This window comes from Gadus chalcogrammus, chromosome 19 (genome assembly GCF_026213295.1).
Source record: "Gadus chalcogrammus isolate NIFS_2021 chromosome 19, NIFS_Gcha_1.0, whole genome shotgun sequence".
Classification (NCBI taxonomy): domain Eukaryota; kingdom Metazoa; phylum Chordata; class Actinopteri; order Gadiformes; family Gadidae; genus Gadus; species Gadus chalcogrammus.
This window is the reverse complement of record NC_079430.1, coordinates 5006891-5031586: the sequence shown is the minus strand read 5'-3', so window position 1 is coordinate 5031586 and position 24696 is coordinate 5006891. Positions and strand designations below refer to the sequence as shown.

At 44.3% G+C, this 24696-nt stretch overlaps 2 protein-coding genes and 1 long non-coding RNA gene across 22 annotated transcripts in view; 1 reads left to right on the top strand and 2 right to left on the bottom strand.

Annotated features, from left to right (window-relative positions):
* Positions 1–429: 429 nt before the first annotated feature.
* On the bottom strand, positions 430–13858 carry LOC130372406 (uncharacterized). 19 transcript variants are annotated; one of them, XR_008893331.1, is made up of 24 exons: positions 13212–13839; positions 12983–13115; positions 12703–12769; positions 12568–12637; positions 11456–12490; positions 11273–11361; positions 10941–11067; positions 10395–10515; positions 8026–9957; positions 7551–7619; positions 5073–5113; positions 4353–4438; positions 4013–4114; positions 3561–3714; positions 3379–3446; positions 3204–3282; positions 3019–3130; positions 2607–2717; positions 2194–2395; positions 1879–1968; positions 1688–1755; positions 1510–1591; positions 1198–1308; positions 430–979 (listed from the first exon to the last, which is right to left on the bottom strand). It is a non-coding gene; the product is annotated as an uncharacterized LOC130372406 (long non-coding RNA). The 19 variants fall into 19 exon arrangements; XR_008893345.1 differs by having other exon boundaries at positions 2221–2395; positions 4353–5113; positions 13212–13858; XR_008893343.1 differs by having other exon boundaries at positions 2607–2694; positions 4353–5113; positions 13212–13851.
* A 1493-nt stretch (positions 13859–15351) lies between these two features.
* Positions 15352–19014, top strand: ppp1r3c2a (protein phosphatase 1 regulatory subunit 3C2, duplicate a). Its single transcript, XM_056578695.1, has 3 exons — positions 15352–16139; positions 16394–16457; positions 16819–19014. The coding sequence occupies exons 2-3, from the start codon at positions 16444–16446 to the stop codon at positions 18020–18022; spliced, it is 1218 nt and encodes a 405-aa protein (XP_056434670.1). The 5' UTR covers positions 15352–16139; positions 16394–16443; the 3' UTR covers positions 18023–19014.
* Positions 19015–23870: 4856 nt separating this feature from the next.
* Positions 23871–24696, bottom strand: part of LOC130372511 (phospholipase A2-like) — a 4388-nt gene continuing 3562 nt past the window's right edge. For both annotated transcript variants that reach the window (XM_056578557.1, XM_056578558.1), the window contains exons 4-5: positions 24545–24672; positions 23871–24450 (exon numbers count right to left, since the gene is read on the bottom strand). In XM_056578557.1, the coding sequence (XP_056434532.1) occupies positions 24332–24450; positions 24545–24672 (247 nt within the window). In that variant the 3' untranslated portion in view covers positions 23871–24331. The remainder of the gene's footprint in view (positions 24451–24544; positions 24673–24696) is intronic.

The window sequence follows — 24696 nt, the reverse complement described above, 5'->3', positions numbered from 1 at the left end:
ACGCTTTGACCAATCCTGTTGCTGGAGGCAGAGTTATTAGCAGACAAACTAGACCAGCCCATGAACATTTTAAAATGTAAATAGACATTCCTGTATAATTAAGGTATATGACAACTCCCTCTGCTCGACAAGTCTCACACCAAACTACATTTACCGTTTGAACCAACGTAGCTATAGTACATTGATGTGAGACGGGTTGCTGGATTGAACGTGTTGTAGTAGCAGAGAATGGCCTGCAGGGCAGTATGTGCATTGTTAAATACATGTATAGGCTTGAATTTTGTAGTAATGTAGGTTTAATATTTTTACAAAATAGATTATGTGAACATTATTGAATAACAATCATATATATTAAATGTATTGCAGGAGTTTAGCTTGACATTAACCAAGTTAAAGGATAATTAAATGAACCGTACCAAACATGTAGAAGTCAATGTGGGATTTTAATATATAAACAAAAACACTTGACAGAAGTTTTGTACCATTTTGTAAAGGAAAGCAGAGGAAAACATTTTCCCAAATTAATTTTCAAAATGTCACCACCATTCCGAAAGGAAGTGAAGAGGTTTGTGTAAAAGCAGTCCTCCCTGACCAGCTCTGTCCCTGACTCTAAACCCTGACTCAACCCTAACGCTGAACCCACTGAGGGCAGGAAGACGCGCCTTCTGTGTAAAAGGTACAAACAACAGAGAAGGAAGAAGAGGAAGCAGTAGAGAGTAGTGAAGTAGTGAGGTTAGTGACGGACATGAGGGAAAGGCGTGTGGAAGCACACGTTACATGTGGGGTCAAGAAGATCATTCCCACTGGAGGTCATTGATACATCAGCCTCAGATTGCTGAGCTCAGCAGGTCTTCTGGAGGACGAGGCGCAGATGAACTGAGGAGACGGGACCAGCAGGATGTCAGGATCAGGGCGGGTTCAGCTCAGGTGTGTCTACCCCCGACCAAACAGGATCAGGTGAGGTTCAGCTCAGGTGTGTCTGCCCGGACCAAACAAGGACATTGATTAGGTTCAATATTCAAAAGATGTAACATTATCTGAACCAAAGATAAGTCATTAAGGAGCAGGCAGGCTTTAGGGCGCCTTGCTCAAGGACGCATCAATGTATTCTGAGGACTTGAACCCGACAACATTGGTTTGAGAGTTGAACCCCCAACCCCCTACCTAGTCCACTTTGTCCAGATAATGCAAACTTACGAGGAATCCTTGATGGTAGAGTCCTGGTTGTCCTCAGGATTTGCCTTCCAGATGTACGGCTTCTCCATCAGTCCTCCAGATTCCTGGTCTGGTTACAAACGTAGTTTGTCTCTAATGTAAGGTAACAAACACAGTAGTAGTTGGGCTCTAATGTAAGGTCACAAACACAGGAGTAGTTGGGCTCTAATGGCGCGTAACAAAGTAGCAGCTGTAGTTTGTCTGGTAAACAACCACAGTAGTATGCCGTAACTTTTACTGGACAAACTAATCCTGTGTTACAACAAGTCCACTGTTAATTTTATGCAAACTTACGAGGATCCTTGTTGGTAGAGTGATGGTCATCCTCCAGATTCACGGCTCCCCTACCAGCTCGCCTCCGCTCCAGAAACACGTTCTAGTGAGAAAACACAGCGGTAGTTGGTTAACGCATGTCAAAGGAACAGCTGTATTTTTCCCTTTAAGTCAACCATGTAAGTAAATACAAACTTACGAGGACTACAGCAGCTCTCCTCAGACAGATTCCTGGTCTGGAACAAACAGCGCAAGTCTTGCTTCAACCTGTGGTAAAACAGATGTAGTCGTCTGGTATATATGGTACAAATGCTGGTAGTTTGTGGTAGCAGAATTCTACGAGAAATAGCAGTGAGTGTGAAGATCACTTCAGAGTCAAGCTCCATCTACCCCATGACAGACGTCATTCACCAGGCAGGACCTCCACCAGCTCCTCCAACAGGCAGGGCCTTCAGCACTTTTCAAAATGTCACCACCATTCTGAAAGGAAGTGAAGAGGTTTGTGTAAAGCAGTCCTCCCTGACCAGCTCTGTCCCTGACTCTAAACCCTGACTCAACCCTAACGCTCAACCCTCTGAGGGCAGGAAGATGCGCCTTCCGTGTAAAGGAACGTACAACAGAGAAGGAAGAAGAAGCAGTAGAGAGTAGTGAAGTAGTGAGGTTAGTGACAGACGTGAGGGAAAGGCGTCTGGAAGCACACGTTACATGTGGGGTCAAGAAGATCATTCCCACTGGAGGTCATTGATACATTAGCCTCAGATTGCTGAGCTCAGCAGGTCTTCTGGAGGACGAGGCGCAGATGAACTGAGGAGACGGGACCAGCAGGATGTCAGGATCAGGGCGGGTTCAGCTCAGGTGCGTCTACCCCCGACCAAACAGGATCATGTGAGGTTCAGCTCAGGTGTGTCTGCCCGGACCAAACAAGGACATTGATTAGGTTCAATATTCAAAAGATGTAACATTATCTGAACAAAAGATAAGTCATTAAGGAGCAGGCAGGCTTTAGGGCACCTTGCTCAAGGACGCATCACTGTATTCTGAGGACTTGAACCCGGCAACATTGGTTTGAGAGTTGAACCCCCAACCCAGTCCACTATGTCCAGATAATGCAAACTTACGAGGAATCCTTGATGGTAGAGTCCTGGTTGTCCTCAGGATTTGCCTTCCAGATGTACGGCTTCTCCATCAGTCCTCCAGATTCCTCGTCTGGTTACAAACGTAATTTGTCGCTAATGTAAGGTAACAAACAGTAGTAATTTGTCTCTAATGAAGGGTAACAAACACAGTAGTTTGTCTCTTATGTAAGGTAACAAACAGTAGTAGTTTGTCTCCAATATCAGGTAACAAACACAGTAGTAGTTGGGCTCTAATCTAAGGTCACAAACATAGGAGTAGTTGGGCTCTAATGGCGCGTAACAAAGTAGCAGCTGTAGTTTGTCTGGTAAACAACCACAGTAGTATGCTGCAACTTTTACTGGACAAACTAATCGTGCGTTACAAGTCCACTCTGTTAATTTTATGCAAACTTACGAGGATCCTGGTTGGTAGAGTGATGTCGTCCTCCAGAGTCTTGGCTCCTCCATCAGCTCACCTCAGCCAGAGTCCTGGTCTGGAACAAACAGCGCGAGTCTGGCCCTAACGTCTGGTAACAAACATGTAGTTTGTCTTATTTTTAAGCCCTTTATTTCCACCTTTTTAGGTTAATACAAACTTACAATCCTTGTTGGTAGAGTGATGGCCATCCTCCAGATTTACGGCTCCCCTACCAGCTCGCCTCCGCTCCAGAAACACGTTCTAGTAAGAAAACACAACGGTAGTTGGTTAACGCATGTCAAAGGAACAGCTGTATTTTTCCCTTTAAGTCAACCATGTAATTAAATACAAACTCACGAGGAATACAGCAGCTCTCCTCAGACAGATTCCTGGTCTGGAACAAACAGCGGAAGTCTTGCTTCAACCTGTGTTAAAACAGATGTAGTCGTCTGGTATATATATGGTACAAACGCCGGTAGTTTGTGGTAGCAGAATTCTACGAGAAATGGCAGTGAGTGTGAAGATCACGCTCCATCTACCCCACGACAGACGTCATTCACTAGGCAGGACCTCCACCAGCTCCTCCACCAGGCAGGGCCTTCAGCACGACTCCTCCATCAGCTCCTTCAGCACGGCTCCCCCAGACATAGATTCCTGGTCTGGTTACAAACACTGGTCTCAGCAGTAAATCACCTAGGGACGCAACACACCCCACCACCTGCATCTGAAGTTCACTTGTAAAAGTGAAGACACATTTTAACATATTTAAACACTTAAATTAGACCACGTCTGCCGATTCTCGCTTTCAGCAATTCATCCACTACGGTCGTAGCAGCACTAGTAACAATAATGGCTCATATGACTCTTACATAACCCCTGTATGAATTAACTCAAATCACATCTTGGCACATATTTAAAGTCATAAGATGATCAAAACCAGACCTAAACTACCGTGGATTTTAGTGTTTCAGATGAGCTTGGTGATGGTTACCCTCTGGTCCGGTGCTGCAGGCCCCTGGTCTCCAGCCTCAGTCTCTGGTCCATCCTGGCACCACAAGCCTCCGGTCCCCAGCCTCTCAGCCTCACCTTTCAGCTACAGCAGCAGATTTACATCAGCATTTGCCCAACAATAAACTTAATTGAATCATCCGAAACCGAGTTACAGTTAATTGAACTATTATTTTATAACTCAAGGCTAGAAAAGACTTTAGAGGCCAGACATGAGCATCCTGTTTTTGGGAATGAAGACAGAGCAGTCCACAAGTTTAAAGAAGTGGTTCAGGCCATGCATTGAAACTGACCTGAGCATACTCACACACCAGAGCACTGACCTGTTCTGGAGGACTTCTGACGGGAGTTGGAGGTCTGGCTCTGGGTGAGGAGGTGGAGGTCTTGCTCTGGGTGAGGAGGCAGACACCTTGGGACAAACGACATGTTACATTTTAAACCTTTACAGTTCTAGAGCATATTCTACTGTAACATCTGGGAAGGACGGACATTATTTTAGCTTTTATATTATCCAGTTACTTACTCAGCCATATTCAGGTGCTGGGTTCCGTTGAAATGCCACCTTAAAATGATTTTCATCTGTCACCGATGTAAAAAATGGGCGCGCAAGTAGAACGCCGTTTTGTACACAGCGAGTCCCGTCACGTCAGCGTGGTTAAAGTACGGCGCATCCATCGGAAATGATCAACATATTGTACGACGTACACGTCAATATGTATTTAATATCAAACTTAAGTTGTTTAAGATAAGGGGCCACAATTCCCAATGGAAACGACTGAAAAATAGTTTCCGTTGGCAACAGCTCGAGGTTACGCGAATACAATCCAGAACGTTCTGCCAGATTCCCTAAGGGGACTCCCGTCCAACTAACTGCCAGGTGGTTTCTTATGGTTGTCAAGACTACAACGTTCTATGCTAACCATTGGGACTAAATTAAGTGACCACACTCAGAATCTTCCACGGCGGGAAGCACAAACCGTCCGACTGGAATCCAAACATTCCGGCCGGAACCAACCAAAGAAAAAACAGAACCAGCGCCTCACCTTGAGCTGAACGGAGGAAGATCCTGAAGTCCAGCGATGGTCTTCATTAAAAAAACAGCCAACAGACTTACCGTGAGGAGATCAGTTTGTTGCTGTTGGTAATTACTTCTATTCAGTGTACCTTTACATTATTATGCACCCAGTGTGTACAAGTTATAGCACTCAAAACCGTACGAAGAACCAAACTACCATGTACGACCCACAACAACTTTAAACCTAAAATCATTCAAATCAAAACCCTGTCTACATTTTACAATTATCTAGATTATTCAGGGTACAAACCATACAGAGCAAATCTAAACGTTGAGCTCACAGAGAGCCGACCATAGCCCTGCAACGTCACCCTGACCGCCTCATCACCAACAGCAAATCATGCCAGCCAGCCAACACATGTACAGGTCCAGTGAGAAGTGGGCATCTGAGTGAAAGGACCGCCCATAATAAAAATAAAAGCCCAATTCCTGAACTATCCAACCATCTTCATGGTTTAAAGATTTACAGACTTGACATGCAATTGTGTTCTGATCACCTTTGTCTGCTCCCTCGTTACCTATAAAACTCTACATCTCCATCACAAGAATGTTGCATCCTACTCATGGGGGTGTGGTCTGAGTGAGCAGAGATGCATTCTGGGACACAGTGCTTTCTAAAGTCTTCAGTTCTATAGACACGCCCCTCAGGAGAAACCAAGTGTTTGAGAATCTGTCTTGACATTAGTTACATGAGCTGGAATATCCTTCAAGATGGCGCCAGGATTATCAGAGGAGAAAGGCCAAGAGGAAGATGTGAGGGTTCTTCCTCTCAGCCAGTGGAACAAAACAACGGTCTTCATCAGAGTACCATCGAACACTTTGAAACATCCTCCTCAGGTCTTACAGGTCTGAAGGTTATCTTGAATATCCATTTAGGTCCCTTTCCAACGTCACTCTCCTTTTGGAATTCCTTTAAGTGTCCATCCTCCATTGATCCTGATTGGTGTAGTCCTAGTTTGAATTCACTGATCTGAACACGCCGCTTGCATCCTTTTACACTTGAGTTGGATACCCTCCTTCCTGCCCAGTGTGTTGGATATCGCTCCGCAGCGTCGCTCTGGGCTCTTCATGTCTACTGGAGGCCCGTAAGTAAACGAGTGGCTGTCCATCAGGTATGATTTAGTTGACCATTCCAATATCCCAAGCAAATCACACAGATCCCTGTATGAACATTATCACTGTCAAAGCAAGCCAGACACACATAGAACCCAGGACACGCACGTAGAACCCCATGCCAGGTGTGAGTGGGAGACACACAGTAGAACCCTAGCGATGCTCAAAAATCATCCATCTCATGACACACACACACACACACACACACACACACACACACACACACACACACACACACACACACACACACACACACACACACACACACACACACACACACACACACACACACACACACACACACACACACACACACACACACACACACACACACACACACACACACACAACTGAGCCACAAAAGGCCAAACAATCGTATAGGGTAAAAACATCATGCCAAATAACGTTCCATCATCCAACCCCAGCTCTCCTGCCAGGGCACCCAGAACAACCAATGTCTCCAGAGAAGTAAATTATGTGCAACATTTTTCAGTGGTGTCCCACATTGTTGATGGATTATGCTTGGCGTCTCCAAAATGTGTCCCAGGTTGATTCAACGTCTCTGAAGTCATGACTTTGTGGTCCAGTGGTTTCCTGAATGAGGGGCCTTCACAGATGCAAACGGTGCAGCTTTAGTCAGCCTGAGGACAGGAAGGAGGTCATCTGTTCAGAAGTCCACCCAGTGTTTGGGGGTGGCTCTTGAGGAGCAGGATCCATCTTGGAATGGCCCCAGTTAAGACCTTCTTGGAATTGAAACTGTTCCTGAGGAGTCACGATGTCTGGAGGGGACTGTTGAATGTGTTCCATGGTTCTGTGTCAGACTGAAGTTGTGTTTTAGCTGTTGAGATGAGGAGCCCCCTCATCTCCCCCTGGCGTTTCTCCTTCTGAATCCCCGTCTCCATCTTAAAGAACATTCTAGTCCATGCAACTGACGTCACGACGGTTTCTCAAACACTCGGTTTCCCTTGAGGGGGCGTGTCTACAGACCTGTAGAATTCAGACAGCTCTGTATCCCAGTATGCACCTCCGCTCACTAAGACCACATCCTCATCAGTAAAGCAACTCATGTGATGAAGATGCAGAGCTCAGGAGAGTAGCTGGAAAGAAGACTGAAGACATCAGAACCCAACCCATTACTCCAGCTAACAACAATAACTTGGAGCCTGTAACCATTTTAACAAATCATTAAAACCAACATAAACCAAACACCTAAGTAACCCATGAACCAATAAAACATCCTCATTACTGAGATCAACCTTCAGGTAACGGGTTAACTCACCAGGAAGCCAAATACATCAATGTGCCCAAGAGTAGTGAGAAACTTATGACTTACAGTTTGCAGTTCATCTTCATGGTTAAGTTGGGATACTCACAGAACTGCAGTTAAATATCCATGATAGACCTTTGAAGGAAGGAACAGTTTACTCATGGTCCCCAAACTTGGGCACTATCCCACAGTTCAACATCTACCATCTCCATTAAATCAGAAAAATTAATGACAATACAAATTCAGGGCTTTTGGGATCATCCAACCTTTAAATAATGATTAAGATAATTAACTAATCCAGCTTTTTAATACAAGTTATACTAATTATTTGACTGTCATTAGTCAAGAGTGATTTACCTCTTACTTTGACAAGTTTGAAAGTATAGTCTCTAAAATGTTACCTTCAGGTAGAATCATTACTTAAATTTCAAATGAGTTAATCCACCACAATCCCCGATTTCCTTCACACATTATCAGTGAATTATATTCAACATAGGCTACAAGTCACGTAAGTTGTGCTTTGCCAAACAATTCTACTCACATCAGGTTCAGATGAGATGCTCCTCTTTACTTCAAAAAGTCTTTAACCTCAACAAAACAGTACACACACGTTGGGGTTTCTGGGAACACAACATACCGCGTTTGCGAGACGCTAAACTGTCAAACAGTGGGGGACAAACACGTACTGTCCGGTTCCCTCTTAAGTGAAACGCACCAGATGCAACCAATTAACTGATTAAGAAAACCACATGGCAGGCGAGCTGCGGCAGGGGAGTTAATTAGTAAAACTCAACGCAGGTCCGGCGCCCCCTGGTAACAGTATGAGGCTATTTCAGCTCTGTTTGATCTTAAATGACCTCACACCATACAGACAAACACGTATTTTCTTACTATGCATTATTTTCCCAGTTTATAGATTTTTCAAGAAGTTTTTTTCTTCTCAAAATGAATTGATAACATTCATGAGTAAATCCTATCACATTCAATAGATTAGGGTTCAAACTGACACTATAACATTCATGTGGGCAATGTGGGGTAGATAGGAACAAATCCAGTTTCCTTTATCAGCTGTAATATGTTTTAAAACGAAAATATGACATGAAATGTTTTATTTGCCTTAAAATGAGTTGATAACATTCATGAGTATCACATTAAATAGATTATATTCCATCCATTGTCTATTACCAGCTGAAACACCTTTACATGGGCAAATATAAGACATTTCAGTCGTTTGCCTCCTGCCAGAAAATGATCTGAAGCCGAATCTTGTAGTTAAAATGACATTTCTGCTACAAACTGACACTATAACATTAATGTGGGCCATATGGGTTAGATAAGAACAAATCCTGTCCAATTTATCAGCCGACATACGTTTTAAAGCAAAAATATGACGCATTGGAGTTTTCCTGGCAGAAAATGATCGACATTTTTTATATGCTTTAAAATGTATTGATAATCATGAGTATCACCTGCCAGAAAATGATCTCAAGCCGAATCTTGTAGTTAAAATGGTATAATATGTACAGCTTTTTATTTCATCACACTAATCAGTTTTTGTAGGAATCAAAACTTTTGGTATAATTACAGGGAAAAATCTCAACTTTAGAAAATATTAAATACAGAGACAAGTACAGCGCTCATGTGATTTGCTGAAAACGAGGAAGACATTTGATTGGCTACATAGTTCCCTGTTAAAAAGAAATATATTTGTTAATCGAGCAATATCAAGGGAGTCGGATGAACCACATATTAATGCAGAGTCCACTAAAAAGACAACACATTGATGTCTTATTCTGTCGTGTGTTTTTCGCCACTACCTACTTTGCTGTGAACTAATTTGCCCTCTTGGGACATTTAATAAAAAACATTGAACCTTGAACACGAGACACGCTTTCAAAATTGAAAAACATTGTGGATTAGCACAAAAAAAAAATATTTTGTAATACCTCCCTTGTTTTTAAAGGTATCAACACCAAACCGATGTGTTCATAAACTCACATTGAAGATTTCACAGCTTCTTGCTTCCCTTTAAAACACTTTTTCAAGATTCTTAGACATAATTATAACAGTGAGCATCATTTACATGCATTTCTCATTTTTTATTTTGCCTTATTTTTCTTCCGAATTTGCTGCTCTTAATTTAGATCAAGCATGCAAATATTTATTTTGGCATGAAACATACAACCTTTCAGGTAGTTTAGCATTAATTGCGAGTTGCTAAAGCAAAGTGATTAAACTAAAATTAATTTTACAGCCAGGAATCGGAAGGAATTCCATCTATTCTATGTTCACTTTATACATTACACACATACCAGGCACATTCAAAGTTAGATATGTAACGTAGACACCTTGTACGGTAAATCAGCTAAGGCCACAGTTCCAATGCAATGCTACTTCCTCTTTTTCCCCATTCTTCATCGGACATGGCCATGCAGGTCGGATGGTACCACCTCTTGCATTTAGTGCATTCAACCTGAAATACATTTTTAAAATCACATTAGATTAGGCTTTCTTGAAAAAAAATGCTAATTGTATATCTGATATCAAATGTTAGCCAAAGCCGTATCCATTGAAGGGGCGATTTTACAGTGCTACTCTGCGGATTCAAAAGTTTAACTTAAACTTTTCTGTTTAAGTTAAACTTGTTTCACTGAAGACTAAAATAGTGATTTTACAAATTACTTTCACTATTGATTAAAGGTGGGGTAAATAATGGATATAAACACAAATATACGCCAACTCCCCATCACATGCCATTTATCCTGCTCCCTCCATGTTGGTGGATGGGGCATGAGCCAGAGTAACAAATAAAATAAAATGGATAATTAATAAGACTAATAATAATAACTGTTTCTTTGAAAAAGTTACTCTACAGTACCAATTTTTATTATCATTGTTCATTCTACAAACCAGAGCACTGCAGTATGGTTTTTGCCATGGTGATCCTCCGGTCTTTTAAGTCTTTTAGTGATGTGGGTATTTCTATTCCCTGGGGGACAACGGTAAAAGCCTCCACCATGTCTGTAGCCATCTGTTTTATCATAGAAATACAAAGTAGAAACTTTTAGGTGAAAAAAATTAAGGATGCCATTATTATTATTATGGCGTTCCTTGCCTCTTAGTTTGATAGTTTGTCCAAGTGTCAAGTTAGGTTCATGTTCTACCAAGCTCATACTTTTGTTATGATGCTCAGAGGTCCAGCCAGACATCTGCCACTCAGCCACCCCTGCCCAGACGCTTCACCATTTTGATCTTACCCCTGCTACAGCCCGTGCCAGCCATTTCCACTTCACTGCCCAGGATTTTTCTAACAATAAAATCAGTTTAACTTCATCCATTTTCCTTGTCTGCGTTCTGCACTCAGCACAACCCCATAGCAGTCATGTTTTTACAACAATCAAGCCTAAAACAAATGTTTTTATATTCAAACTATTTATCAGGGGATGAAGACATTACCTTCATGACGAAAACACCACAGCTACAACCATCCTTTTGAATGCTGTGCTTGATTGTGGCTTGCTGCCACTTTACATCCACCCAATCAGTCTTCTGTTAGCGGTTCTGCCGCCTCCTGAAGAACTGGCTGTAGTGATGGTTGAAAGATTCAAAACATATTTTATCCTGATTGTAATTTTAATTTCTATGAGGGCCTACTTTGCTACAAAACAAAAAAACGCTGTTACATTACATCATTCTTAATGTTAAATAAAAAATAATACAAAATTAAAACAAAATTAACTGATAACATTTATTAAAATCTAAACTACATTATTATTAGCGGACCCTACCGAAACCGTTCGGCAGCAACGCCTGACTCTTTGTCCTCATGACCCAAGGGATCCATGACAAACACGTTTTGGTTCAACTTGTAGAGATACTAGAAGGAGAAATTACATTTCATTAGAATTTCACTATTGGCAGAGTATTATTAATGAGGATATATTTTGTAATATGTTCATTAAGGTTCTTACCAGGAATATCCAGTGGTTGTTTGCAACATTCATGAATCCTATGACTCCATCGTAGTTGTCAAAGTTAAGCTGTTACAGCAATTATTAACAAACACATTTTAGAGAGCTTTACATCTTCTAAATGTTGAATAATGTTTTCTGGCGGCGTGGAGGCTCTCAATGTGAATCTTAGGTTGCTCGACAACGCCACCTTGGGAATTGCACCGAAGGAATTATTATATATTATTTTACATTGATCAAAGACACAGGTTTGTTCCACTCGACAGGCAAGACACGTGGCTCCCAGTTTACAAAAACACTTTATTTAATAAAGTATATGTTATCATAAAAATTAACATTAACCCCAAATAAACAAAGAAATAACCTAATCAGGGGCTGAGGCCTACTGGTGGGGAAAGAGCAGGTGAGGGGGAAGGGGACTCAACAAAACTAAATTAAAGGAAGAGGGTTCACCCAGACACGTGGCAGTCACACTGTGGTATCACCAAATCTAAGGAAGCACAGCACACGAGAAGGAGGGACACCACCACCCACGTCACAAGCACCACCACCAGCCTGCAGCCACTGAGAAGGAAATAAAAAGGAAGTTACAACGGAAATAATTATCCCAAAATGTACAAAACAATATACAACAAAGCAGGAAATAGTTCAAAATAAACAAAACAATCCACCCAATCAAAAGAATACAGAATACAAAACAAGCAATACAAAACCAAGGGATTAACTCCTCACAATCATTCGGCTAAAATGAAAGGGATAAACAGGTTAAAAGTGTGGTGTCTGCAGTCCACCATGCAAGCCGGCTGTAGCAAAAAGACAGCAACAGCACCAGCACCAAGCAGCACAGAGTAGCCAGGGATAAGTGGCTGCCAGAGATAAGGCAGGGGACAATGTCGTATGTAGCAGCAGAGAAACTGATTAGCAGCAGAGAAACTGTCATTAGCAGCAGAGACAAAACAGCAGTGGCCCCAATCAGCTGATGGAGGAGTCACATGAATCGCCACCTGTAGACTTCGGCCAGCTGAGGAGCGTTCCCTGTCAATAAACATAAAATTAGTACGGCTAAGCTACATTTATTAAGGCCTTTGGAGGCTAGATTTAAGGTAGCATACCTGTTTTCAAGGTCAAACCTGCACAGGGAGAGGGAGGGAGAGAGAGACCCACACAGCAGCAGTCATCTACCTGTGAGCACACTAGCGTTAGCTACAGGATAGCATTCGGGTAACACAGAGAGAGAGGACACTTACCACCGCTAGAGAAGACCAGGGACTAAACGGAGCACGGAGTCGCTGCTCCGCAGTGAAAACACACCGGCTTTAAGCATGAGGACAGTGATAAATGAAATGAAGCAGTAGGGGCACAGAGCATTACCTGCACAGGTAAACACCTGACCCGGAAATGATGCCTCAGTGAGAGCGCGAGAAGGAGGGCCTTACTTATATAATGCCGCCCTAGTGGTCAGCTGATGCAATTAACTACAACAAGGCAACCCTATTTCTATACTGCTACACTTTGATACAATTTTACCTTGCATAATGAGTGATTGGCCATGGCAGACCATGCTCCAAAAAAGATGACTCCGGCAGAATAATGGTTGAGGATATATATTCTTTTCCTTTTCTTTCACATTCAGTATGGCTCTGAGGTAGCACTCAATTGTCTGAAAAAAATGATTACATTAGTAATAATATCTCGGACTGTACAAAATCTAAATGAATATAAATGTGATGGTTGCTGCGTAAAAAAAAAAGTTTACCTCGGCCAGCAGCCACTTGTGTGGTGCTAGAGAATTGAATTCACTCTGGCGAAGAATGAACTTGAAGGATATAGGCTAAAGAAGGATAATTGACTCACGGACAATAGTCCTGTAGTGCTATTGACTAGTACGACTGTCACTGATCAGACGTCGGTACAACGTCGATGTCTTCTCACCTTAAAATACATATCTGTGTTAATACAGCGGACAATAGTCCTGTAGTGCTATTGACTAGTGTGACTGATCATACTTTGCTGCCGCATACACGTTTCGAGGCGATATAGCCTAGCTTTAAGAGGCTGTGCGCGGCTGAAATCACTTTCCGGCAGCTGATCACCTTTTGGCACAACACCGGACCGGAGTAACGGCACGTCACACACCCGCTAACTACGTCCGACATCAAAGTTGATAGTAATTAGAAGAGTCGTTCTATGATGTTTGTTAGAGTATAACTTCGGGTTTAATGAGTTGGTTTTATCCCGTGTGCCGAAGAACAAACATCGCGTCGCACTGTGTAACTAAACAGACCTCCCTCTGTCCGGGTGACGACGAACGAATAATTTGTTAATTAACATACGTGTGCGTGCACTGTGTATCTCCATAATATGTCCCTCGTATGTGTGGGACGTGGGTCCTGTTAAAAGAGATTAAAAAATAGAAAGGTACGTGTTCCCCCAAACAACTACATGATTATTATTCCATTAATCTTGCAACTTTCTTTTTTTAGATATAGTAATGCAGCATTAATCAAAATGCTCTCAAAATGTTCCCCTATATTTAGTTTGTCTCCTTATGTGTGTTCCTGATTATGCATGTTGTAACTTGGCCTTCGCACATCAAACCCATATCTCTCAGACAGACATGACGGAGAGGCAGACAGACAGACAAACTCAAGAATGACTTCCCTGGGAGACAAACGGTCACATACTTACACACGCACTCACACACACACACACACACACACACACACACACACACACACACACACACACACACACACACACACACACACACACACACACACACACACACACACACACACACACAATGATGTGTGAGAAGCCAGACAGACATGGTTGACTGAGTGTGCGGCTGAATCAGCATGCCTCATGGCTCCATGAGTTCACAGATGGAGAACACCTGGATCTCTGCTGTGGCAGATAGACCCACGACCTGGTCTGTACTGTATCAGTATGATTGAGACCTGGTCTGTATTGTATCAGTATGATAGAGACCTGGTCTGTACTGTATCAGTATGATAGAGACCTGGTCTGTACTGTATCAGTATGATAGAGACCTGGTCTGTATTGTATCAGTATGATAGAGACCTGGTCTGTACTGTATCAATATGATAGAGACCTGGTCTGTGCTATATCAGTATGACAGAGACCCGGTCTGTACTGTATCAGTATGATAGAGACCTGGTCTGTACTGAATCAGTATGATGCACTCAAACAGTCATCTATCCATGACTGCACTCCCAAACATCTGTCCATTTCAATCATTTTTTTTACTCACACTCACCCCATGCACACACTTCCACACCCAAGCAGTCCCACTTACACACTCTCATCAACGCATACACAGACTCACAAACACATACACACACACACACACACACACACACACACACACACACACACACACACACACACACACAGACACACACACACACACACACACACACACACACACACACACACACACACACACACACACACACACACCCTCATCAATGCACACACAGACACACGTAGATTAACACATACACACAGGCACATAACAAAGCCACATTCACACACCCTCCCCTAGGTTCGACTAGACTCACACTAAAGAATGCAGGGAGGCAGCGCCCAGTGTGTGCACACACGGAGGACCAGCCTAAACACGCTGAGCCGCCACTGCTGGAATGCAGTCATGTCCTCGATCAACCCCCGCAGAGAAAGTGTGACGCCTGATCCATGCTCGCTCATCACTCCGCCCTCTCTCTTGTGCCCCCCCCCCATGTCCTCAGCCTTACCTGCAGGCTCTCTAGAGAAATATACCCCCACCCCTACATGCTCCTTATAGATAGATAACTAACTTAATATAAATGTATCCATCAATTCCTTTGATACGAAAGCCCAGCAGCAGTTGAAAACACAGGATAAGTTACGTTACAATAGAAATATAAAGTGCAAATGAGAACAAAAATAGCTAGCAATGTAAAAGTAAAGACAAACAGAACAAACAGGGCAAACAAAACAAATGGTTAAAACAGTATAAATTATAATGCTGTGCTGTACCTTTACAGTATATTAAAGTGCAAAAAATGCAATGCATTTGGATCTGAATTCACTGTGACTGGCTGGGGATAAAACGGCCGCTAAAGGACGGACAAGGTATGTTTCTGGTGCCGCTGTGGTTACTGTGTTGACAGGGTTTGATCAGACGTCCTGGAGATCCAGAAGCTTCTATTCAACAGGGAAGAGTGCAAGAGCATGATGGAAAAGACGTATAGAGAGAGAAATGAAAAACAGAAATAAGCGTATGAAAAGGGATTGCAGTCGACGAAACAGTAAACAAAGTACAACTGCTCTAGGAATGAGATGTAATGTTACCACTACTACTGCAACTGTTACTAGAAAGTAATACTGCTGCACTTTAAGTAAACAGCAATGCCAAAGGAAATCAGTGCTGAATCCGTGCACATGAGAAATTGTGTTTTAAATCAGTGTTCGTGAGGGAGAATTTCAACAGGGCATCATTGCACATATTTGATCGCAATGTTGTTCATGAATCATTTTTAATTTTCCCTTCTTGCTTGACTAGTGTGGGCGGGGCTTGGGCTCTCCTACATATATAGTTTCAGGTGGTAGAGTGAGCATACACAAGAGACAGTACACACGAACCCTTCTTTCTTATTACTACAATGGGATTCAATATTTGGTAAGTTTAAATTTATTATCATCTTAATATTGTTCATAGTAATCTACAACTTCAGAGTGGATATGGTGGAATAGAAAGAAAACATTTTGGGGGATAACTAACAATAAACTTAAAAGGATCCTTAACAAATATTTATAATGTATTATTTTCCTTATTTCCCATGAACATTGGTTGTATGATATCACAGATATTCCACAGGCCTGGAAATTACCTGAGATAATGATTGCATAGTAACCCTGTTTTTCTTCTAACAGACATCGTGATTTTACAGCCAACTGCTAACTGCACACACAGACGCACCAAAATGAACTGTAGCAGGTGAGACATTTTCATGACTTGAATTATTGCTATGCTTGTTTGTTCCTAGTTTTTTTGCTGTGATTATTTAAACAGATTATGCCGCATGATAACATACGCCATATATTTACCTTTGTATACAGAGAGGTATAACAATCTATACTGATGGAAATTATAAGTGAAGAAAACTTCACTTATAAACATTTACCCATGCATGCACAGTAATCCAACCAGTATGCAAGCTGAAAATAATGCAAATTAATGAAAAGATAAAAGGCTTAAAGTCGTTTTTCTAGCAAAGCGTGGCATGCGTGCGTATCAAGTGTAGCGGCCAGGCCAGCTGAACCTCCACTCACCCCTTTCTCTCCCTCCCTCTCCCCAGAGTCCTCCCCGTATTTGGTCCTACCCCCCAACAGCCCATGGACCTGGCCATGCAGCTCTGCCTCTCCCAGAGCCAACCCCTTTACCACCTGCTCACCATGTCTACCCTCCGGCCCCTCAAAGCCCTGCGCGAGCCCTCCATGGACCCGCAGCGACCCGACCGGCCCGGCTCTCCCTTCTCCTCCATCTCGTCCTCCCCTAACTCCACCCCGTCCTCCTCGCCCGACTCCTCGCTGACCTGGGAGCCGCGGAGCTCCCTGAGGAGCTGCCTGCGTCGCCGCGGCGGAGGCGCTGTCCGGAAGCGGGTGATGTTCGCCGACGCTTGGGGACTCGCCCTCGCCGAGGTGCGACTCTTTGTGCCCGAGCCCGCCCAGAACACTGTCTTTGGAACTCTGTCGAGGAGCCGCCACCAGTTCAAAAACAACCAGCTCCCCTGCTCTCCTTTGGCGTCGAAGCCTCAGGTGCCGGCGGCGAAGCCTCAGGTGCCGGCGGCGAAGCCTCAGGTGCCGGCGGCGAAGCAACAAGTACTGGCGGCGAAGGCTCAGCTCCCGGCGCCGTCGCCCGCGCCGGGATCCCCGTCGCTCAACGCCGCCACGGGGAAGCCCCGGCAGTACCAGCTGAAACTGGCCTCTGCGTTGCCCGCCCCGGACTACTCCTCGGGCCTGAAGGACGCCCGTGTTCAGCTGGAGAGCTGCAGCGTGACCGAACGCGGCCTGATGGGCACGGTGCGCGTGGCGTGCAGCAGCGGCGGCGGCGAAGAGCGGGCCGTGCACGTGCGCCTGACCTTCGACTCGTGGAGGAGCCACCGGGACGTGCCCTGCACCCTGCTGCTGCAGAACTGCGGGAACACGCAGACGGACGTGTTCGCCTTCCACGGGCCTCTGCCCCGGGCGCTGCTCGACCCCCGTGAGGGAGTCGAGTTCTGCCTCTATGTGCGGGTCCAAGGAGGGGGCGGGGCCAAGGTCTACTGGGACAACAACGCGGGGAAGAATTACAGGGTGGTGTGCATGGAGAGCGAGGACTCCAAGCAGATGCACTCGCGGACTGCCAAGCCTGGCTCAGCGCTGTTGCCCACCTCGTCCTCGTCCACCCCCTCGTCCTCCCCCACCCTTGCTATGAAGAACTACATCAACCACCGGTCCAGTTGGAGTGGCACTGCAGGCACCTGGACTTCGTTCGACCGCCCTGCTTGCCACTCGCTATAAAAAACAACAATAAAATTTTGTAAGGCCCCTTGGGGTTACATGTCGGAGGCTTTGGGTCATTTCAATTCAAAACGCATAAAGTGTCAGCAAACGTGAATGAGGTGGAACCAAAACGGATCGGAAAAAGTTGTGAACTATTTGCGACGCCACAAACTTTGTAGGGATGAGTTATTTGAATGAAGCATATTACCGCATCAATGGTCAAGAAAATGGAGTGGGCTCTAACGTGGTGTGGGAAAAAGTGAAGGGAAGGAGAAAGTTATGATGTGACACAAACAACATCGTAGGCGTAGTCATTTAAATTCAGCGTCTTAAAATGTAAAGTGTGTGATTCATTTGTGATTGGAAAAAAATTCTGGTACATTTAAGCTGCAAACAGCTTGCAACTCTAAAAATGAAGCAGATGTTATTCAAATGCAATGTCTTACCATATTAATTGTAAACAGACAAACAGAAATATAAGGGAAAAAAGTCCTGGATGGAAGATGAGTTTGCAAGTGTTTGTGGCTTTGTGAGAAAGAAAAATATTGCTTACAATGAGGTATATGATATAGTTCACGGTACCTCTACATAAGGTAGCTAATTAGACAGAGACCAACTTCCTGCAATATGTGAACATTTGTTGTCATGTTTTATACATGTATTTATATCGATATATCTATAATAAATAATTTATTGTTCTTTAAATCACTGTTGTGCGAGTGTGGTTTATTCTCTTGTTTTCTTCATTAAAATGTACATATTCCATAGTTCAGAATTCTTAAGTAAACAAATTGTGGCAATAGTTAGCAGGGGAAGGAAGTAGTAGTATTATTGGTAGTACTAGTGGTAGCAGTATGTCTGTAGCAGTAGCAGAAGTAGTAGTAGTAGTATTAGTATAGGTCTATCTACTCCTGAGACGTTTGGATTTGGGGACTCTAGAGATCTATCTTCTCCCGAGATGTGTTGATGCTGTGACTCTAGACATCTATCTTCCTCTGAATATTCCGGAAGTGGGGACTCAGAAATCTTCCAGTGAGGGAATGCAATTTTGGAGTATTTTTTTCGACTGATGCTTCCTTGTTCCTTATGCACGCATAAAGCTGACGCGTGTGTGTGCGTACGTGCTATGTATGTGTGTGAGTTGATCTGATTGCGTTCACAGGGGAGGGAGTAATGTTCGGTTTACTGGTTGTTGATGAGAGGCCAGCAGTAATCGCGCTGCAGGGAATCACTCCAGCAGCGGTTACTGACCCTAAAGTGGTCTACATGTGTGTCATTGAGGAGCAGGTGGCGGATAGGGGGCGTCTTGCTCTATGAGGCCTACCGATTGCGGAAAAACAGGGTTCATAACCCAAAGCTTGAAACTGGGGGAGGTTCCACCAAACTATCCCGTTACCATTATTATTATAACTGTTTGCACAATGGTAGCCTGTGAAGACACATTTGTGATGGTTCAGGCCGAATTGAAAAATTCCGTTTGACTGAAATAAAACAGCCTGCAACAAAGAGCACCAACACATCACAAGAACGTCCTGCAATAAGAGAAGGAAGAGCGAGGCCCGATAAATAACCTCATGTGACGTAACCAGTGGTGGGTAGAGTACTGACCGTACCTGACCCCCCCCCCCCCCCCCCTTTCCCGCCGAAAATATCTTCCTGCGCGTCCGCATCCATGGCGTTTCTAGTCCTCAGTCGCAACGGTCGACTCTTCTCCTCAGCTATGGATTCGCAACAATGTTGCAACCTAGGGAGGGTGCGTCGCTAACGTGTACGCTTGTATGACAGTCAACGAAGATATGAGTTTATCCAAATGCTCATTTTAATGATTGCACAATGGTAAATGTAATTGAGTAAAGAGTACAATTCTAAATCAAATATTTACTTCAGTAAGAGTAAAATTACAGACTTAAAGGATATTTTTGTTTCTCAGAGGCTCCATGACCCGTTTGATTGATAGGGTCCCGCGAGGACGCATGGTCTACTCTCTCCACAGGGGCCTGTTGTCCGGCTGGTCTTTCCAGGGAGGCTTGTTGTCTGGCTGGTCTCTCCAGAGGAGCCTATTGTCTGGCTGGTCTCTCCAGAGAGGCCTGTTGTCTGGCTGGTCTCTCCAGAGAGGCCTGTTGTCTGGCTGCTCTCTCCAGAGAGGCCTGTTGTCTGGCTGCTCTCTCCAGAGAGGCCTGTTGTCTGGCTGGTCTCTCCAGAGAGGCCTTTTGTCTGGCTGGTCTGTCCAGGGGAGCCTGTTGTCTGGCTGCTCTCTCCAGAGAGGCCTGTTGTCTGGCTGTTCTCTCCAGAGAGGCCTGTTGTCCTGCTGGTCTCTCCAGAGGAACCTGTTGTCTTGCTGGTCTCTCCAGAGAGGCTTGTTTTCTGGCTGCTCTCTCCAGAGAAGCCTTTTCTCCCCACACCTCCCCCCCTCCTAGCTTTTCTCCCTGTCCCAGTGTGTTGTTGTGGATCAAAACCCCCCAGGTAATGTCAACACGGGAACCACAGCTGGTAACCATAGCGACAACAGCAGCAGCAGCAGCCGCGCGGTGCGTCGTGTACACACACGCCATGGGTGCGGTCCTCAGATCCTCCTCTGGTTTGATTGACAGCAACGGGGGAGGAGCCCAGGTGTGTGAATGGTGATTATTGTGCCTCCCAACGCCTCGGTGTTATGAATCAGCTGACATGTGGCTTGGACCGGTTCCTCTCTCTCATTCCCTGAGCTTGGCACCAGGCCGGGATATCTGGCTTCCCATCTCCCGCTTCCCCAGTGCTCTCACACAACAGCGGAGCCCATGGGAAATCCAAGGCTTGTGCTTGGGGGGGCAGTCCCTTCCCGGACCCCCACCTTAATGGTAAATGGACTGTATTTATATAGCGCTTTTCTAACCAGTGGCCATTCAAAGCGCTTCACAATATTGCCTTACATTCACCCGTTCATGCACACATTCCCACACACCGACGGCGTTGTCAGCCATGCAACGCCACATCCCGCTCGTCGGGAGCAGTTAGGGGGTTGTTTCTTGCTCAGGGACACCTCGGCACGCGGTAGAGGAGCCATGGATTGAACTAGCCACTTTCCGGTTACCAACCGACCCGCTCTGCCCTCTGAGCAACAGGCCGTCCCAAGAAAAAGAAGAAGAAGAGTGTGGTCGTGTTATGAACATAACACGGACACATTGTCCGGGTGTGGGTCAGGGTGGGTTAACACTTGCAATCCCCACTTGCATGCTCCTCGCCGGCCTGATGCTGTACACCCTCTTTTCTCGCTCATGCACACTCTTCAGCACGTGTTGAGGCGTCAGGGGACTAGTGGAAGAGTTCTCGTCCACGTTATTGACCTTTCAACGGGAGGACGAGGTCTGTTCACCTGGTCATGTGGTCAGGTGGACAGGGGCATCACGTGCACACCCTTCCGGTGCCAGGGGAGAGGAGGCATCACGTGCACTCTCTTCACGTGTCAGGTGAGAGGAGGAATCATGTGCACTCTTCACATGCCAGGGGAGAGGAGCAATCACGTGCACTCTTCACGTGCCAGGGGAGAGGAGCAATCACATGCACACCCTTAACGTGCCAGAGAGGGGAGGCATCACGTGCACACCCGTAACCTGCCAGAGAGGGGAGGCATCACGTGCACACCCGTAACCTGCTAGAGAGGGGAGGCATCACGTGCACACCCGTAACGTGCTAGAGAGGGGAGGCATCACGTGCACACTCTTAACGTGCTAGAGAGGGGAGGCATCACGTGCACACTCTTAACGTGCTAGGGAGAGAAGGCATCACGTTCTACTTTGAGGGTCAGGCTGTGCAAACAGACTCTTTGGGAATCTCGATTTAAAAATATCATTTGTACGCAGCGTGAAGTTGTATGTGTTGAAACGGCACTAATCGCCTAAGTCAATAAAACGCTAAGGCCTTTCATGGCTGTCCTTGTCTTACAATCTAATTAGATCCTCTATGTTCACGTCCTTCAACAAAAAGATCCAAACAGTAGAACTTCGTTAGATATTTATGTGCATCGCCTCAACAGAAATACAACAGAGAGAGAGACAGAGTGTGAGGGAGAGAGACAAAGACAGAGAGTGAGACAGAGAAACAATGAGAGTGAGAGACAGATTGAGACAGGGGCAGAGAGTGATACACAGAGTGAGTCAGAGAGAGTCAGAGAGCAGTAAAATCTGTGGGAGGAGGGTGTGTTGTTGCTTTGGGAACAGAGATGGCTAGATGCCATTCAGTGATGTACTCCAGCTCCTTTGAGTGAACGGCACATATGTTTTGAATTAGCAAATACTGAAGTGAAAAAGAAACGAGATAAGAAACAAAAGATAAGTGTTAGAAAACCTTTAATCAATTTGGAGCGGGCAAAACACTCGACCTTCCTGTCACACTCACAGATGAACCTCTCACACTTGTTGTTTCTTGCTGTTGACCACAGAAAGAAAGAGAAGGGTGAGTGAGTGAGAGAAAGAAAGAATAATAACAAACTAATAATATGTGTGCGCGTGTGCGTGTACTGACCGCTGCAGGTGACCTCATGGTTTTTAGTCGTAGAAGTAGTGTTCGGTGTAAGGGTTGTCGAAGATGGGCCAGCATTCATCGTGCTGCATGGAGTTACTGTAGCACTTGTCATGGACCTGGCAGCACCTACACACCAACACAGCACAAGTCCCAACAGCATCCTAACGAGGGGTAATGTTACACTGAATGTATGCAACATTTACATTGAATCGAAACGTTACACGAAATGTAGGTGATGCCAACTTTTTGGTAAATTTTCCAGTAAATGTTACAGTAAATGTAAGTTACATTAAGTTAAAATATTAGACTAAATGTAGGTTCAAATGAGGGAGTAGTTATAATACACTAAATCTTAGTGATATTGAGTGGAACGGTTACATTAAATTTAAGTTAAATTCATATTTAGTGAATAATACTAAACTGTAAAACTGAATAGGACACATTTTCATTTCGAGGAAACGGTACTCTAAAAGTAAATTTACATTTACGGGAATTTCCCTCAGATTGTTCTATGCCCTCAGTCATTCTGATTCTTTAAACCATTTTCCTTTCACTTTCTTCACATAGCAAGCTCTTTGAATTGCTGCTTTGCAGGAAAAGCAATCTATAAATAAAGTTTGAACTGATGTAGTCATCATCATTCTCATCGTCCTTTTATTATTAGACTCAAGGTCCATTTAAAAACGTACAATACAAGAAATAGACAAGAAGTGATTTATCCAGAGCATCTTTTCAACCAATTCATGTTTATAAGTTGTTAAACCTGATTCTGAGTATAGAATTGTCTGCAACTTATTCACTATACTATAACACACAACACAAGGCTGGTCAAAGGGAACAAGTTATGAGGTGCGAGGTGTACAACATGTAGGACACATGAGCACACAGCAAGCTGCAGTCCTAACTGCAGCCTCCTCACTGAGCCGTATCTGAATTTGACCGGTGTCAACTCTTTAACATACTTTTATCTACTGTGATTGAATAAGATAGATGGGGAGAGAGGGGAGCCATCACGTGCACACTCTTAACGTACCAGAGAGGGGAGGCATCACGATACACTTTGAGGGTCAGGCTGTGCAAACAGACTCTTTGGGAGTCTCGATTTAATAATATAATTTGATCGCGGTGTCTTTGAAGTAGTATGCGTTGAAACGGCACTAATCGCTTGAGTCAATAACACGCTACGGCCATTGATTCCAATTTCTTACAAGCAAACTGGATCCTTTATGTGGTTTACGTCCTTCAACAGAATACCCAAACGGTAGAACTTCTGAAGGTATTTATGTGTATCGCTTCAACAGAAATACAACACAGACAGTCAGAGAGACCAAGCGTGAGAGAGTAAGAGAAAGAGACAGTGTGAGAGACAGAGAGTGACAGAGACAGAGATTGAGAGAGAGACAGAGAGTAAGAATGAGAGTGTGAGAGCGATAGTTTCTTTTGGAGGAGGGTGTGTTGATGGCGTGGGAACGTGGCTAGATGCCATTCAATTATGTACTCCTGCTCCTGTGAGTGAGCAGCACTTACGTTTTGAATGAACAAATACTGAAATTAAAATGAAAAGAGAAAGAAACTAAAGATAAGTGAAAGAAAACCTTTAATACCAGCCACACATTCATAGTTTTTGGTATAAATCAAATTTAACAATACTCCTTTGACTTTGGATGTAGCATCCTACAGCACAAATATAAACCCATAATACACGTTTAATTAATTCACAGTTTTTTCCGACATGGTGTTTTATTTACAGCTAGCTTCGACACAGCGTGCCAAGCAGCAGGCTGTATAGGGTTGATGGTGTAGCCGGCCTTCAGAAAGCAGGGGCCTTTATTTGCAATGTTTCCCAGGCAGGTGCTCGTGCTCTGGGTTCCATGTGGAGCGGGCAAAACACTCTGCGGCCTTCCTGTCACACTCACAGATGAACCTCTCACACTCGTTGTTTCTTGCTGTTGACCACAGAAAGAAAGAGAGAAGGGTGAGTGAGTGAGAGAAAGAATAATAACAAACTAATAATATGCGTGCGCGTGTGCGTGTACTGACCGCTGCAGGTGACCTCATGGTTTTTACAGTCGTAGAAGTAGTGTTCGGTGTAAGGGTTATCGAAGATGGGCCAGCATTCATCGTGCTGCATGGAGTCACTGTAGCACTGGTCATGGACCTGGCAGCACCTACACACCAACACAGCACAAGTA